The sequence below is a fragment of the Peromyscus eremicus genome, chromosome 12 (genome assembly GCF_949786415.1).
Source record: "Peromyscus eremicus chromosome 12, PerEre_H2_v1, whole genome shotgun sequence".
NCBI classification, from domain to species: Eukaryota; Metazoa; Chordata; class Mammalia; order Rodentia; family Cricetidae; genus Peromyscus; species Peromyscus eremicus.
This window is the reverse complement of record NC_081428.1, coordinates 49,632,235-49,649,287: the sequence shown is the minus strand read 5'-3', so window position 1 is coordinate 49,649,287 and position 17,053 is coordinate 49,632,235. Positions and strand designations below refer to the sequence as shown.

General features: G+C 40.7%; 1 protein-coding gene across 1 annotated transcript in view; it reads left to right on the top strand.

The window, feature by feature from the left end:
- Btla (B and T lymphocyte associated) overlaps nucleotides 1-15,173 on the top strand; it is a 28,695-nt gene extending 13,522 nt beyond the window's left edge. The window contains exons 2-6 of the mRNA XM_059277011.1: nucleotides 1,620-1,940; nucleotides 5,535-5,570; nucleotides 7,030-7,188; nucleotides 10,912-10,958; nucleotides 13,667-15,173. Coding sequence (XP_059132994.1) covers nucleotides 1,620-1,940; nucleotides 5,535-5,570; nucleotides 7,030-7,188; nucleotides 10,912-10,958; nucleotides 13,667-13,915 — 812 coding nt within the window. The 3' untranslated portion in view covers nucleotides 13,916-15,173. The remainder of the gene's footprint in view (nucleotides 1-1,619; nucleotides 1,941-5,534; nucleotides 5,571-7,029; nucleotides 7,189-10,911; nucleotides 10,959-13,666) is intronic.
- The last annotated feature ends 1,880 nt before the right edge of the window (nucleotides 15,174-17,053 follow it).

The window sequence follows — 17,053 nt, the reverse complement described above, 5'->3', positions numbered from 1 at the left end:
ATATCCCTGAGAGGTCTGTTCTTTTCTTTTCTGAAGGGAAATGGAGGAGGAGTGGATCTGGAAGGGAAGGGAAGGAAGGGATCTGGGAGGAGTGGAGGAAGGGGAAACTGTAATCAGGATGTATTTATTGTATAAGAGAAGGATTTAAAAAAAAGAATCCAGATCAAGAACAGAGAGGGAGAACAAGGAATAGGAGACCATGGTAAATGAAGACCACATGAGAATAGGAAGAAGCAAAGTGCTAGAGAGGCCCACTGAAATCCACAAAGATACCCCCACAACAGACTGCTGGCAATGGTCGAGAGACAGCCCGAACTGACCGACTCTGGTGATAGGATGGCCAAACACCCTAATTGTCATGCTAGAAACCCCATCCAATGACTGAGGGATCTGGATGCAGAGATCCACGGCCAGGCCCCGGGTGGAGCTCCGAGAGTCCAATTGGTGAGAAAGAGGAGGGTTTATATGACCGAGAATTGTTGAGACCAAGGTTGGATATAAAGCACAGGGACAAATAGCCAAACGAACGGAAACACATGAACTATGAACCAGTGGCTGAGGGGCCCCCAAGTGGATCAGGCCCTCTAAATTGGTAAGAGTTGATTGGCTTGATCTGTTTGGGAGGCATCCAGGCAGTGGGACTGGATCCTGTGCTCAGTGCATGAGTTGGCTGTTTGAAACCTGGGGCTTATGTAGGGACGCTTGGCTCAGCCTGGGAGGAGGGGACTGGACCTGCCTGGACTGAGTCTACCAGGTTGATCTCAGTCCTCGGGGGAGTCTTTGCCCTGGAGGAGATGGGAACGGGGGGTGGGGTTGGGGGGGGCTGGGGAGGTGAGGGGGGCGGGAGGAGGGAGAACAAGGGAATCCATGGCTGATATCTAGAGTTAAATTATATTGTAAAATAAAATAAAATAAAATATTTAAAAAAAGAAAAAAAGAATCCAAATAAAACAAAGTTAAACATCAAAAAAAAAAAAAAAAGGAAAAAAGAAAAACAAGGGAAGAATATTACTAATGCCAAGTATTGTGGAGAAGTGATTGTTTATAATTCCCTATTTAACTTGACCATAGCAGTGCTGATAAATAAGAAATAATACAAACAAAATAATGCCAATAAATAACGCAGTAAAGATCTCATCATGATTTTAATGCCTCAGTTTTTCTAATTATTAGCATATAACCATGGACAGGTTCTTTAGTATTTCAACCTCATTTGTAAAACAGAGTCCATAATGTTATTTTGTGGGGAGGATGAAACTAATTAATTAATTTTTTGTTAGTTTGTTTTTTGAGACAGAGTTTCTCTGTGTAGCCCTGGTTGTCCTGGCTCTCTAGACAGGGCTGGCCTGAAACTCAGAGATCTGCCTGCCTCTGTCTCCAGAGTGCTGAGATTAAAGGTGTGTGTCATTACCACTCAGTGAAATGATTTATTTTTAAAACAACTATTTATTATGTGCTAGCTATGTACCGCATTGGGCTAGTGGAGGTAAAGTACTGAAAAATAGCACTGAGAAAATTATGGAATTGTGCACAAGAAATCTTTTGTGGAAATAATTGCTGCATTATCTATGGTCCTACTAGAAGATCATACTGATTACAGTTTTGCTTTTGTGTTTTAGGTGAAGAGTCATGTGAAGTACAAATTAAGGTTATCAGGCATTCGGAATATGCCACAACAGGAGAGTACGTTAAAATTAAATGTCCTGTGACACACTGTGGTCACAGACCTAATGTGACTTGGTGCAAGTACAGTGAAAAACAATGTTTACCTCTTGAGACTGGACCTCAGCAACACACTAGTTGGGAAGAAAACCCCAAGTCTTCAGTTTTTATTCTCCATTTTGAACCAATAAATGCCAGGGATGATGGATTGTATAGCTGTTCTACAAACTTTAATTCTAATGTTATTTACAGCCGCATAATAGCCATCAATGTGGCAGGTGAGTGCTCTACCCCAGGCCATCCATAGTTTTTTTTTCATTGCGTTTCCATGGAAGAGACAACCCAGATTTCAGGTGCTTTGGTTAAAAGTTGCAACACTTGTATCGCATCCACAATCTGCCACATCTTCCAGACTGTGACAGTCGTGAATACATAAAGTATTTGTGTAGGGGGAGAGAAGAGTGAGGCAAGAACAGTAGAGGAAAAATAATGGAAGTTACTGGTCTTTTTTGAGGTAGGGTCCAGCTGTTCTGGAACTCTCTTTGTAGACCAGGCTGCCCTGGAACTCACAGAGACTCACCTGCCTCTGCCTCCTGAGTGCTGGGATTAAAGGTGTGTGCACCACCACAGCAGGCAGTTACTGATTGTTCTTGCCTTTAGAGATTAAAACATTTATTGGACAAGTTCAAAAATGATCACAACAACATTGTTTTCTTTTTCCTTAATTTTTTTCTGTTGTTGGCTCTTGTTGATTAGAATTTGTAGAAGTTATGTTCACATAAGCAGCAGATTTGTAGTATGAATCAACAGATAAAGATGTAAAAATACCCTATTGTCGTCAGCTTGGAAGACTGTTATAAAGGTGACAGTCCCCAAGATTGAACATCATCGTCTCTATCAAATCTTACTTAATTCTAAAATTCACATCATGTTGTAACAGACCCCAAGAAGCCAAAATAATCTGGATAAAGAAGAGAGTTAGAAGTTTAAGACTTTTCTATTTCAAAACTCATTATTAAAATATAGCTATTTAAATACTATTGTGAGATCAACATAGTAGAATTGAGAGTCTAGAATAAAATTCTGTATAGGATCAATTGACTTTTTATACTATTTTTATTTTCTCTGTGTGGGTGTTTTAGCCTGCGTATATGTCTGTGTACTACATATATGGCTTGTGTTTCTGGGACTGAAGTTACAGATGGTTTGATCTTCCATGTGGGTTCTGGGAATTGGGCCTGGGTCCTCTGGAAGAGCAGCTAATGCTCTCAACTACTGAGCTTTCTCTATGCCTCTCAATTTTTTTTTGTTGTTGTTTATTTTTGTTTTGCTTTGCTTTGTTTTTTTTTGAGACAGTGCTTCAGTATGTACTTTTTGCTGGCCTGAAACTGGCTGTGCAGACTAGGCTGTACTGAAACTCAGAGATCCACTGCCTCTTCCTCCAAATACTGGGCTTAAAAGTATGTGTCACCTTGCCCAACGCCCTCGACTGATTTTTGAGAAGTAAGATAAAAATCATACATATGGGAAAGAAAAGTCTCTTTAACAATAGCGACCGGGAACTTAGCTCAATGGTAGAGTTCTGACGTACTATGTTGGAGGCTCATGATTTGATTCCTAGCACAAAAAGAAAAAAAAATCTACCAAAAATGATGAAGAAAGAAGGAAGGAAAAATAACCCCGACACAAATGATGTTGAGATACAATTGTATATACATATGCCAAAATTGAATTTGAACCTCCTGCTTCATACCATGTAAATAAGTAAGTTAGTAGGAGAAGGAAGAATCTAGGAGAAGGAAATGATGGGAGTTGAATGAACGAAATTCATGATATATGGGAATGAAATCGTCAAATAATAAAAAAACCTCAAAATTGATCAGAAATTTAAATATAAGAAATTAATTCTACAAAACTACTTTTACATAAAACCATACATCTGCATAGAAAACTAAGTCTTGATCTTTTATTTTGTAATCGTTTCCTAGATATGATTATAAAAGCATACAACAAAAGCAGTAGCAGATGGAGTAGACTTCATCACAATTCAACACGTTTCTGCATCAAAGGATCAAGAGTGAAAAGGCGCCTCACAGAACATGAGAAAGTGTTTGAGAATCACATGCCTAATAAGAGACTATTGCCCAACATATATAAAGATGCACCAGAGCTTTCTCCATATCTTCCTGGATCACTTCAGGGAGGAACCTTTCCAAGCTGAACAGCGTTACTTTCCATTGCCACATCTTTGTGTGTGTGCATATATGTGTCTGCACATGTGTGTACGTGGAAGGCAGAGGTTGACATCTGATGTCTTCCTCAATTGCTTTCCACCTTATTTTTTCAGACAAGATCTCTCAGTGAACTTGGGACTCAATGGAATTGTTAGGCTGGCTAGTCAGTGATAACCTGGGATGCTCCTGTTGCTGCCTCCTTAGCTCCTGGATTACAGACAGGAGCTGTCATGTTCTATCTCTTATGTGGATACTGAAGATTCAACATAGGTCCTCAATCTCACACATGTGACCCATCTTCCCAGGTCCAGCCTTATCACATCCCCATCATCACCTTTCTATGGCATTCTCACCCATTTCAGAAGATCCATTTTTATACCTATCACAACTATACTTTTCCTTTCAAGCCCAGATTATTGCCCAAGTTCTCCAGGAAGCCTCCAGGATTACCCTCAATGAACTGATTCTGTAGGCTGTCAATTTGCTTATCATTCAGGTCTATGTCTCTCATTTATCATACATTTCCTTTCCCTGTGTATTATATAAAAATATGTCAAGTTCCATAAGAGCGTATAGTGCCTTACAAAATAGAAATCATGTCTTGCTTTTTGTGGTTGTTTTTCTTTTGTAGAAGTCACAAACATTTCTTTTTAGGATTAGTTTAAATTTCAGCTGAGTATATAGTCTCCTTTAGGGAAATGGTGATTACAGGGAAAGAATAAAAATATTCTTTTTATTTTTGAACCCAAGAGTGCTCTGAGAACTGCTTATGAAATGAGGAAAGAAATATGTCCTGGAACTATGGTTATGCTTGTAATTAGTAAAATTTGGAGATATGATACAAATATTTTGTTTTTTCCCCTTGAAATATCTTTCTGAGGGGATGTTGGAAATGCCCCTGTTTTTGCATATGTTTTGCTTTTTATGTTCACGATAGGAATTGGTTAGTGTAAGGACAAATGTGGACAGAAGGAGGCTTGATTCTTCTTGTGAAAGTAATTGTCTTCCAGAATGAGGAAAGGCACCTTGTGAAACAAACCAGTGTCCAAGGGGATTATCTCACAGAGCCAGGAATAGCCCCTGCATATATATTGGTATATATATATATGATTCTCAATCGTCCCAGGTTAGTTTCTGATTAGGGACATTAGAAAAATGCAGAGGTCATTTCTGTGCATGGAGATGAGTGTTGAGTGAGAAGGCAGGAATTGAGAGGCACAATCTTTGTTTCAGAATGAGCACCTTGACTGACTCTCACCCAGAGCATCCACAGTCTCAGAAGCACCTGAGGGTTGCGTGTTTTATTACATTGCAGGTGTCAGAGGTCACACATGGTCTCTGTGTCTTTATGCCTAAGGAATGAGGGGGAGAGAACCAAAGAAGTCAGATAAAGGTTATACTGTGTTGATAGTAGTCTTTCTTTGGACTTGAAAAGAACTCCTTTGCTTTGTGTACCATGATCTCAAGGTGAAGTTCCATGAATTATGCAGGCTGAACTTGGCCTGGATTATTGGATTCTCTGTTGTCGTGGCAACACTGGAGTCTTTTCTAAATAGCTCTGACTTTAGAGATAACATTGAATACCACCTTAGTGTTTTCTCAAGCCATTTTAATACTTAATCTTGTTTTCTATTTCAGAAAGGACTCAAAATGATTCAGAACACCATCTAATAAGTAAGTATGAAACTAATCAAAATTAGCAAGTTTGTTGTGGTGTTCAGATAAATAATGGGAATAAGGTCTTCTTAATTGAGTTTGTTTGTATTAGATTATTTATTGTTTGCCATCAGACTGTCTTCCCCCAGACAGCTGCATCTGCTTCTTGGCTGCTTGCCTAACCTAAACAGCAGCTGCAGTAATTCGCCACCATTCTGTACCATTAAACTATATGCCCACTGTATGTCCCCTTCAACTGCTCCTGATTGTTTTTACCCTCAAAGAAAGGATCTGGGGTGTGTGTGTGTGTGGAGGGGGGAATCACACACATAATTCAATACTTTACTTCACTGGTTTTGATACTTAGTATCAAAATCATAGTAACCCCAAAGAAGCAGTACATCTTACATCATAACCCAGAACACACACACACATGAAAAGCAAATCCACACAATCCATAGATAGTGGAGTTGTTGGATTTCTGTGCTATGGGAATGGAAGCGTGCCCTGTGTAGTGCAGGGATTTTATTAAGCCCTTGATCTTTCCTTACTAGATGCAGGTACTCTCCCCCCTTGTGATACCAGAAGGGTCTCCCAAAACTACCACATGTTTTTGGAGCATGAGAGATTTTCTGGTTGAGAACCACTGCATGTACTATGAATTCAGATATTTTCTAGTTTGTTTTATATTATTAAAACACTACTATTTTGGGGATCTGGAGAGATTGCTCAGCAGTTAAGAGCACTGGCTGCTCTTCCAGAGGACCTGGGTTCAATTCCCAGCACCCGTACGGCAGCTCACAACTATCTATAACTCAGTGGATCCAACTCCCTCACAAAGGCAAGCAGGTCAAACACCAATGCATATAAAAATAAAAGAAAATACGTTAAAAAAAAAACCCTACTATTTTTTGATTCACTGAGTTGTGTCACAACTTATTTGTAAGTTGCAACCAAACTTGACCAAAGAGGGATCCAGTGAATGTTAACACTGATCAGTCATAACGAGCACTAGCTAGATGCTAAGAAAAGCATATTTGGTAAGAATAAAAGTATTTGATGTTTGGAGATAATGATGTCTTACGAGAGGGAACAAAGGTACAGCATCAGAAACCCTCTGGCAGGAGTCCCAACCACCATTCATAAGCTGTCTGTCTTTGGGCAATTTTTGGAGCAATAACATTCCTTTCAAGTTCTAAAACTGTATAAAGAAAATGGTTTCATGAGCACTGAGCTAAAAATATAAATGAAAGGGCCTGGAGTAGTTTGTGAGAACTGTCACAGAGATCTTTCTTCAGATGACTTGTTCAAGATGTTGAGTGTGAGATGTTCACAAAAGTTAAAAAGAGTAGGTTGATGGTACTGGGACCACCAAAGGAGAAACAGAGGGCCTGAATTATTGTCATAATTCAAACTATGACAATGCAAAGGGGTATTGTTAACTCTAATGCGTCTAGAACGTCTTAATTCTTTTCAGCACCGTCTGACATCCCAGATGCCACCAATGCCTCAGGACCACCCACCATGGAAGAGAGGGTGGACAGGACCTGGCTGCTTTACAGCTTGCTTCCTGTGGGGGCATTGCCTCTGCTGCTTGCCTGTTCCTGCCTGGTCTGTTTCCTGAAAAGGCGCCAAGGTGGGTTGCAATTTCCCTCTGCCCTCATGTGTCACACATTTGGGGCCCATTTTCTAGGGCACAAATTTTTTGCTGGCTAGTTTTTTTTTTTTTTTTTTTTTTTTTCTGAATAATGATTCCTGGGGCACTACTGGTTTCCATTAGAAAACTGAATGGATTAATGTGGGCTCTCCCCAGGCATGGTAAGGCAGATTCACCGCATCACAATGCTAGCCTAGAGTTGTGGCTAAGAGGGCACATGCTGGAATGTTCTCATTCTATACACATCAATCTTAGGTGTGTATAAGACAGCATTTTCCTAGACTTTAATCAAGTTGAAAGGCAGGCAGGTTGAAATAATCTCTTGAATCAACATGTTTAATTTGAGTTATTCTTTTCAAGCGCTTTGCACAGCTATACCACACAATTCCAATGATACACACCCTTATCTAAATAAAGGACCGTTGTCCCCAGAAGGGATTCATATGCGTTTGTACTTTCTATGCTGTCATAAACCCATGCTTGAGTCAGGTTTTTACTCAGTAGCGTTGCATTTGAAAATGTGGACTTGCCTACAATAAGAGAGTTGTGATATTTCAAAAACAGTTGCTTTTTCCTTTTGTAATCAAAATCATGTCTTCATCGTCACCACTGAACAGTAAAACTCAGCAAGAGAAGCATGCTGATCTGGCCCATCTATATTTTCTATTTCCTGTTCTTCTCCTTGTCTTCCCCTCCCCTTTCCTACAATACAAGCCACAGTGTAGCTGTAGAAAACGAGCCAGACAGAGCATCTCTTGTTTGGCTGCCACAAGAGAAAGCTTTGTGTGGACAGAAGAGCTTCTGGTATTTTGAAGTAAGTGCTTCTGGATCCCAGAACCTTTCTACAGTTTTAAGGAATCCCCCTGTAAACCCAGCTCTGCCTCTGTAACTACACAGCACAAGAAACTAGAATAATCTTTATTGGTCATCATATCCAAAGGGAACTGGGAGCATGGATATGTGACAAGAACATTAGTTACATTTTTGTATTTGTTTGTTGAGAATTTCTTATACGCATACAATACATTTTGACCATCGTCACACTGTCCTTTTCTCTAACTCCTCTAACCCCTCCTAGATCCTCCTCCCAATTACACACACACACACACACACACACACACACACACACACACACACACACACCTCTTAGGTTTTTTTGTTGCTGTGAAGAGACACCATAACCACAGCAACTCTTATAAAGAAAACATCTAATTGGAGTGGCTTGTTTATAGTTTCAGAGGTTCAGTCCATTATCATCTTGACAGGGAGCATGGCAGCATGCAGGCAGAAGTGTTGCCAGAGTAGTAGCTGAAAGTCCAACATCTTGCAAGCAACAGGAAACTGACTGACTCACTGGGTGGTATCTTGAGTAAAAGAAACCTCAAAGCTTACCCTCACAGTGACACATTTTCTTTAGCAAGTCCATACCAATTCCACCAAAATCATACCTCCTAATAGTGCCACTACCTATGAGATTATAGGGGAAAGTTACATTCAAACTACCACATTCCACTCCCTGGCCCCCATAAGCTTGTAACAGTATCACAATGCAAAATTCATTTAGTCCAACTTCAAAAGTCCCCATAGTCTATCACAGTCTCAACAGTGTTTTAAAGTCCAAAGTTGAAAGTCTCTTCTGGGATTCATGCAATCTCTTAACTGTAATCATCTGTAAAAATCAAAATCAAAAAGTAGATCACATACTTCCAACATATAATGGCACAGGATATAAATTACCATTCCACAATGCAGGGAAGGGAGCATAGTGAGGAAATACGGGACCAAAGCACGACCAAAAACCAGCTGAGCAAACTCCAAACTTTGCATCTCCATGCCTGATGTCAAAACACTCTTCAGATCTCCAGTTCTGTTCAGCTTTGTTGACTGCAACACACTTGTTTTCCTCTTGGGCTGGTTTCACTCCCTGTTAGCAGCTCTCCTCAGCAAGTATCCCATGACTCTGGCATCTCTACCATCTTGCATTCTCTAAGGCAATCCAGGCTTTAACTTCACAACTTCACGAAATGGCCTCTCTACTAGGCCTCCTTTCAGGGATGCCCCTGTCACAAGCCTGGCCTCAGTGGCTTTCTTTGGTGCACAAGTACATTCCATAACCCATTTTTTTTCTGTCCTTAACTCGAAAGGCAGAAACATGTGGCTGAAGCTGCCAAGTTCTGCTGCTTGCTAGGGCTGAAACATGGAATACTCATTCAATTATATCTTCACCAACTTTCTGTCCTTTACTGCTGAAGGCTGGCTGTCCTGAAACTTGCTCTGTAGACCAAGCTGACCTCATACTCAGAGATCTGCCAGGCTCTGCCTTCCCAGTGCTGGGATTAAAGGCCTGCACTACCACACCCATCTCTAAGCTTTTCTTTAATTCATGAGTTGGAAATTTAGTTGAACAAGGGCAAAAAGCAGCCACTTTCTTCACCAAAATATCACAAGAACAGTCTCTAGGCCAACATACTAAAATTATTCTCCTCTGTAACCTCTTGAGCAAGCTCCCCACAGTTCATCAAATCACATTCAGCATTACTGTCTTCCATGCCCCTACTAGTATGGCCCATCAAGCAGTGCTTAAAACATTTTACTATTTCTCTAACCCAAAGTACCAAAGTCCAAACTCCTCCAAACAAAAGCATGGGTCTGGCCTTTCACAGCAATACTCCAGTCCCTGGTATCAACTTCTGTCTTAGTTAGGGTTTTTATTGCTGTGAAGAGACACCATGACCATGGCAACTCTTATAAAGAAAACATTTAAGTGGGGTGACTCTCTTACAGTTTCAGAGGTTCAATCCTTTATCATCATGATAGGGAGCATGGTAGCATGCAGGCAGATATGGTGTTGGAGTAGTAGCTGAGAGTCCTATATCTTGCAGGTAACAGGAAGTTGACTGATACACTGGGCAGTATCCTGAGCATAGGAAACCTTAAATCCTACCCCCACAGTGACACACTTCCTCCATCAAGGCTATAAACACTCCATCAAAGCCACACTTCCTAATGGTGCTACTCCTTATCAGATTATGGAGGCCAATTACATTCAAACTACCACAACGTATATCCCATTGAGCCAATTAGTGTTGCTCATATACATATAGCTGTGGAGATTCACTGAGGTATGGTAACCTACCAGAGATGATTTCCTCCCCCCACAAAAAGAACTGACTCTTCCTTATCCTAGCAGCTATTATCTGTCATGAGCTAAAGGTTGCAGGGCTCCTGTACTGCCATGCTGGCTGGCTTAATCTTGCAAGAAATCACAGGTGTTATGGGCACAGTCACATCCAGGAGACAGTTTTTCCTCAGTCTTCACCAACCTCTGGCTCTTACAGTATTTCTCCAATGTTACCTGAGCCTTGGGGGAGGAGTATGCTATAGATGTCCCATATATCGCAGAGCTGACAGAAGCACTTTTAACGTCGAGAATGCAATGACTCCCAACCTTTGAAACTGTTCTTCATTAGATCCCACTCCTTCCTCTTGAACTTGAAGACTGTCTTATGACGTAAGAAGTGAGGGGAAGGAAGTGGGCATGTGCATTCTCACAGGCCGAGATGTGCATGGTCCAGTTAGCAAGGCAAAATAAACAGTGTGAGTGCCGGAGTGCGTGAGGTGGGTCCGGTGGGAAGATAGTTTACCTTGCCTTCTTAATACCATTTGATGACCATTTGTCTTTCTTTCTTTTCAATCTTTCAGGGAAAGGAAAGATGCCTTCTGACTTAGCAGAAAGGGAAGTTAACCTGGTACGTCTGAAATATCTGCTAAGACAAACACATTTTATATTACACCATATGTATTTTTTCAGTAAGTTTATATGACATTATCACACACACACACACACACACACACACACACACACACACACACACACTCCAGATTTTTCCCATCAGCTGTGATTGCCTGCATAATACTTGAGTAAGATAGGGCCTCTAAACAACTTGCTATGGAGTGGGGAGGAAAAGATGGTAGTCAGTAATGGATGGGGAGAGAACCGTTTGCAGTGTGGTCACTATAAATAAACCCTCACTTATATTATTGTAAGCACTGAAATGAAATTTATTGTGGGAAAAAGCACCAAAATAGAAAGGGAACAAGTTGGGAAGAGGAAGGGGACTGTGAGGATTGGGAAGGGGACAAGAGAGACCAATGGAGGGTGGGTGACTATGAACAAATCTATCGTATATATGTATGTCATGTAAAACATTATTATGTGTAGTTACTATATGCTAATGAAACATTAAAAATTAGCAAAACAGAAAAGTCCAGGGTTCTGATCTTATTTCAAAATGGTCCTTCTAAGGTAATGATTCTCAACCTTCTTAATGCTTCGACTCTTTAATACAGTTCCTCATGTTGTGGCGACCCCCAACCATAAAATTATTTCCGTTGCTACTTCGTAACTAATTTTACCACTGTTATAAATCATAATGTCAATATTTTTGGAGATAGAAATTTGCCAAAGGGCTCATGACCCACAGGTTGAGAACTACTGTTCTAAGGGACTAAAAGTGGTTTTATAAACATGTCCACTCAGTCATAACACACTTAACTTAAGAGGGTTAGACTTTTTGAAAGTGAGTTATAAACCAACATGTTCATTTTTAAAAGAGCCTTATAACTGCAATAGGTCTGCAGGGTGAGATGGCTGCCTGTCTAACATCCTTTATCGTCTCTGGCCACCACATCACAGTGCACCTACCTGCCTTGTGGCACCCGCTGTTTTTATAGAGTGTTACAGGAGAACTTGAGCTGCAAAGAACTAGGTTCATGCTAACAGAGTTTACATGACAATGAGCCATTCTGGTGAAGAGAGCCAAGCCAACTGAACAGACAGACTGAGATTGGAAAATATAGCCAGGAACCTCGGTGGTAGACAGTGAATTTGCAACTCTTTAGCAATTCATTTGACAGTCTTCAGTGCCCCCCATGCAGGCTCATTTTGTGTGGGGGCACTTTTCATCTTAGCCAATCCACTCTTGGCTCGGTCAGACCTCCAGCCTTCGTGTGATTTCTGGGTGCTCACCTCACAGGAAAATTGCAGCATATCAGCCGTTATTGCCTCATTTCTCAAGTTAGGACTAAGTGTGCTTTGAGGACAGAGCTTTCCTCAATAAGTATAAGAGAAATCCTACTGCATATGTCATAGTGAGACTTACCAAGGACCAGAGGAGTGTGACTAGTCAAAGGTCAAGAACTTTTAGGAAGAGCATAACTTGGCTGGCAAAGTGGAGATTTAAAAAAGTCAAAATAGAGCCCTGGGGGAAATGGACCAGTGGGTAAAGCACTCTGTGCAACTGTGAGGACTGGGTTTGGATCCCCACAACTTATGCCAAATCTGGGTGTGGTCGCACACACTTTAAAACCCAGTGGTGGGAGAGGAAGTGAAAACTGGTTGAACCAGGGGCTCATTGGCCATCCAGCCTAGCTGAAAGCCTACTTGAAGTACCACCTTCAGTGAGAACACCTTTCTCAATAAATAAGGTAGAGAGGAATAGAAGAAGAAACCTGACATGACCTCTGACCTCTACATGTACACACATGGGTGAATGCACCTACTCACACACATACAGATACACGCCCTCTCCCTTCCACATATGAAAGTTAAAACCCTAAATATTAATACAACATCATTTTTACCATCTGCACTTTTTGTATAACCAGGAGATGCTAACAAATAACTGAAAAGAGGGAGAAAATATCAAAATTCACTTCAGTTTCCACAGATTTCCCTCTGTCTCACACCATTTAGGTCTCTGGCACTATTTAAATGTGTGCTTTTTTTTGTGGTAGAAATAACAACTAGAATAATATTTTAGAACTTAATTGAAACTTTATTCTTTAAAATTGGCTTCCATTTTCCAATTTAGCTCTCTCATCATAATGTGTATTGGATAACCCATGATGCTTCCTTCCTATTCCTGTTTTCCCGAGGAGGTCTCAGGTCTTTTTGCTTTGGGCTTATCTTTTGATGTTCTATGTTCCACAAGCCAATATGTTATAAGCTGCCCAATGTTTTCATGGGATTATTTTTCTCTTTTCATGAACTGGACTGTGATTTTTCCATGGAAAGTGCATTGTGTGTATGTGTTGTGACCTCAAATGGCCCATAATACAGCACAAAACAACTGTTTGGGAAGAACGTAGTGAACTTCAAATGTTTGGCCTTTTGGGCTCAGTGGTCAAGAACCTGTCTAGCACTCATGAGGACCTGGACATAACATAAAACAAAACAAAACCAAACCAACCAAACAACCCCACCCCAAAACAAACCAACCCTTTCATTCTTTGATAATACAAAGTTTAGTGAAAATGTAGAAAAAAAAGTAACTTACATGAGGAACAATAGACGGTCTCTCTCAATGTGCATGACAACATGTAGCCTTTCACTCAGAGTCTATTAATCAATATGTTTTGTCCCATCCTTACGTGCTACATCTCTTTTCTCTTGTAGGTTGATATTCCAGTGAGTCCCAGGACAAATTCCCAAACACTGCCATCAGAAACTGGCATTTATGATAATGATCTCTGGTCAAGTGTCCAGGAAAGTTCTGAATCTACAACTAACTCCCAAATGGAGGGAAACAAACAGGGCATTGTTTATGCTTCTCTGAACCATTCTGTTATTGGAAGGAACCCAAGACAGGCAAAGAACATACAAGAGGCACCCACAGAGTATGCATCCATTTGCAGGAGAAGTTAAATCTGGTACTGACATAGACTGTGAGCACTGCATGATGGACTTGTCAATACAACTGTCTGGACCTCTGGTGTCAAATTTTCATGATAAGATGGTTCCTACTGGGCTGTGTCGTAAAGGTCCATGGAATATTTAGTTAATTTCTCCTGAAAACTTTGGAAGAGTTTTGTACAAGAGCCCTGAACAATAGACTTTTCTCTGGGAAAACTCATATCACAAATAGCAGAATAATAGAATGTTTAAATTTGACCATGTCTTACCCAAGGTGTGAATTTAATATTTCCTTTGGAACTATCAGAGAGGCTTACAGGGAAAAAAGAAGTGTGACATTTGGATCGGCTCACTACACATTCTAGAAAAAGAATGGCCCAATTTGACTGACTAATCATAAATACAGTAATGATTGTATGTTCCCAATCTTCCATGATAAGACAATTTCTCATGTCAATCTATAGCTAAGGTTTTATTTTTTTAATATAAAGGAAAATTATCTTGGACTCAATTCAGAAAAAGATTAGAAAAGGTAATTGGTGCAATACAGATACAGAAGATGCCAAACAGAGGTGGGGCCAATGTACATTATCCCCGCTAATGAGATGCTTATCATCACCCTGTTAAATCAAGAAAGTCGGGTAGTACAGGATTCATCAATGTATAGTGAGCACTTTTGTAATCAGAACGATAGTGTTTGGATCAAGTAGAGTAATGTGCATGAATGTGATGCAATGCTACTGAACTAATACACGTAGGAACATACGAACAAGAGTCAACGGGAGTAGATATTATAAGGCAAATCCAGATTGAACTTTTAAACCACCGTGTGCTTTACCTGAGAGCCAACTCAAAGGGCTGTTCAGAAAAAAGAAAGAGTCTGGAATATTTAGTTGATCAGTAGGCGTTGACATACTTTCATTAATGTCTGTTTCTTGCTTCTTATCAAGTGAATCAGGACAAATCATATGTAATGAAATATGGCGTATGGAGGTCATTCAGGTTTAAATTCTGACATTGTAGCTACTTGAGAGGATAGATTTTCAGGTGTGCTGAATTTCCAGATTACTCGAGTCTAATTATTTAAAACATAGCTCATAATTTTATTCATTAGCTTGAGGCTTGAGTTCTCTGACTCTGAAACTGAATGTCGTCATCATTTTAGTATGCAGTGGATGGTAAAAGCTAGAAGCCACTAGAACAAACACATAAGCTGCTGAATGAGAGAATGTGGTCCAAGTAATTGTGCAGGTGTGTGTGCGTGTGTGTGTGTGTGTGTGTGTGCGTGTGTGTGTGTGTGTGTGTGTGTGTGTGTGTGTTCCTGTGCCCATGCATGCTAATATGAAAACGTAAGACATGACTTACAGAAACAAGACAAGAAACCAATCAGATTGCCACCCTATTTTTAGTTTGCTTAGGAGGTACAAAGCACTAGAACAAATTAGGCATTAAAGAAAATAAGTTCTGAAACGGTGAGAATAGGAATGTGGTTAGAGAATGTATTCAGAAACAGACAACGTAGAGGCCTTACTGAAAAACTTTTCTCACCTACTGCTCACATCAGGTTTCAGTTCCCTGGATTTGGGACAGCAGACACTGTTTTCAGATACTCTTGCACCAACTCTAGGTAAGCTCTTTCAACCAGGTGCATTTGTGGGTATTTATGCAAAAGAGTCTTAAAATAGCTGCTTTAGCTGCTCATCTTCAAAATAGAAACAGGAACTGTGGGGGATGAGCACAGCGCCCTATCCCTCTTATCAGATCAACATGTGAGTTGAACAATTCTATCAGAATAGTCTCCAATTCTAAAAACAAAACTCTTCTGCCTATTTTGTTTAAAACAATCTTTTAAAAACTCTGTGTGTGTATGTATATCTGTGTATGCATGTGTGTGTGTATGTGTGTGTGTGTGTGTGTGTGTGTGTGTGTGTGTGTGTGCATGTGGTGTATGTGTGTGGTGGCATATGCACACGTGTGTGCAGGAGCCAGAAGAGGACACTGGGTGCCCTTTCCTATTGCTCTCCACTTCACTCTGTTAGGGAAAGGTCTCTCCTTGAACCTGGAGCTAGGCCTGTAGACAGTAAGCACAGTGATGGATCCTTCTGTCTCTGGCCCCCACATTGCTAGGGCTATCTGCTCATGCCCAGCTTTTTACACGGGTGTGGGCCATCCAAACTCAATCCCCAATGCTTGCACAGCAAGCGCCCTTACCTGCTGAGCCATCCCCGATGCTCTTAGTCGGGCAGCGGTGGCGGCGCACGCCTTCAATCCCAGCACTCGGGAGGCAGAGGCAGGCAGATCTCTGTGAGTTCGAGGCTAGCCTGGTCTACAAATCAAGTTCCAGGACAGCCAGAGCTGTTACACAGAGAAACCCTATCTTGAAAAACCAAAAGAGAAAACATGAATGTTATTATTATATTTTACAATGAAAGGCACTGCTAGAGATTTCACCTCTATGAATGGTCCATTATGTTTATGTTTGTACCGTGCTTGTAAAAAATCACATATCATTTATGCTCTTATTCCTACTTAGCAAATATATATACATATACCTTTTCTCAAATACATCTGTTCCAGGATTATTTTCGTGTTTATTTAAGTTACAGATGGTAGATAGTTTTATGATTTCCACGAACTTTAAGATTGTTGATTGTTCCTAGTAAGACAGTAAAATTCTTAAAATTTACCTGAGATTGAAGAAGCCAAAACTTACCAGTAGCTAAAACACTGAAGAAGACCCCCTCACCGCTCTGGCCTGGCAATCAACTGCTAGTAACTCAGCAGGCAGGAGCAGCCATTGTAAGCCCCTTCCCCATCCATGAGGGACATTAATGGCACCAGTCTTGTGCTGTCTTGCCCAAGCAAACCCAGCTGTTGTGAGTTCATGGGTACAACACTTATGTCATGGCCCAAAGCCAGCATTTTACAGTGCTCCTTCCTGTGTCCCAGCTCAAACGTTCTTTCCCTTCTGTCTTCCTTCACCTTTCTTAGTCACTGGAAGGGATGCTACACATGTCACATTTACAGGTGAGCACTCAACAGTCACTTTATCTTGACCCTTTGACCAGCTCTAAGTCTCTGCATTGACCACACCCACCACATTAAGAAGCTCTTCTGACCAAGGCTGAGAGCAGTCCAGATCTGTGGGTA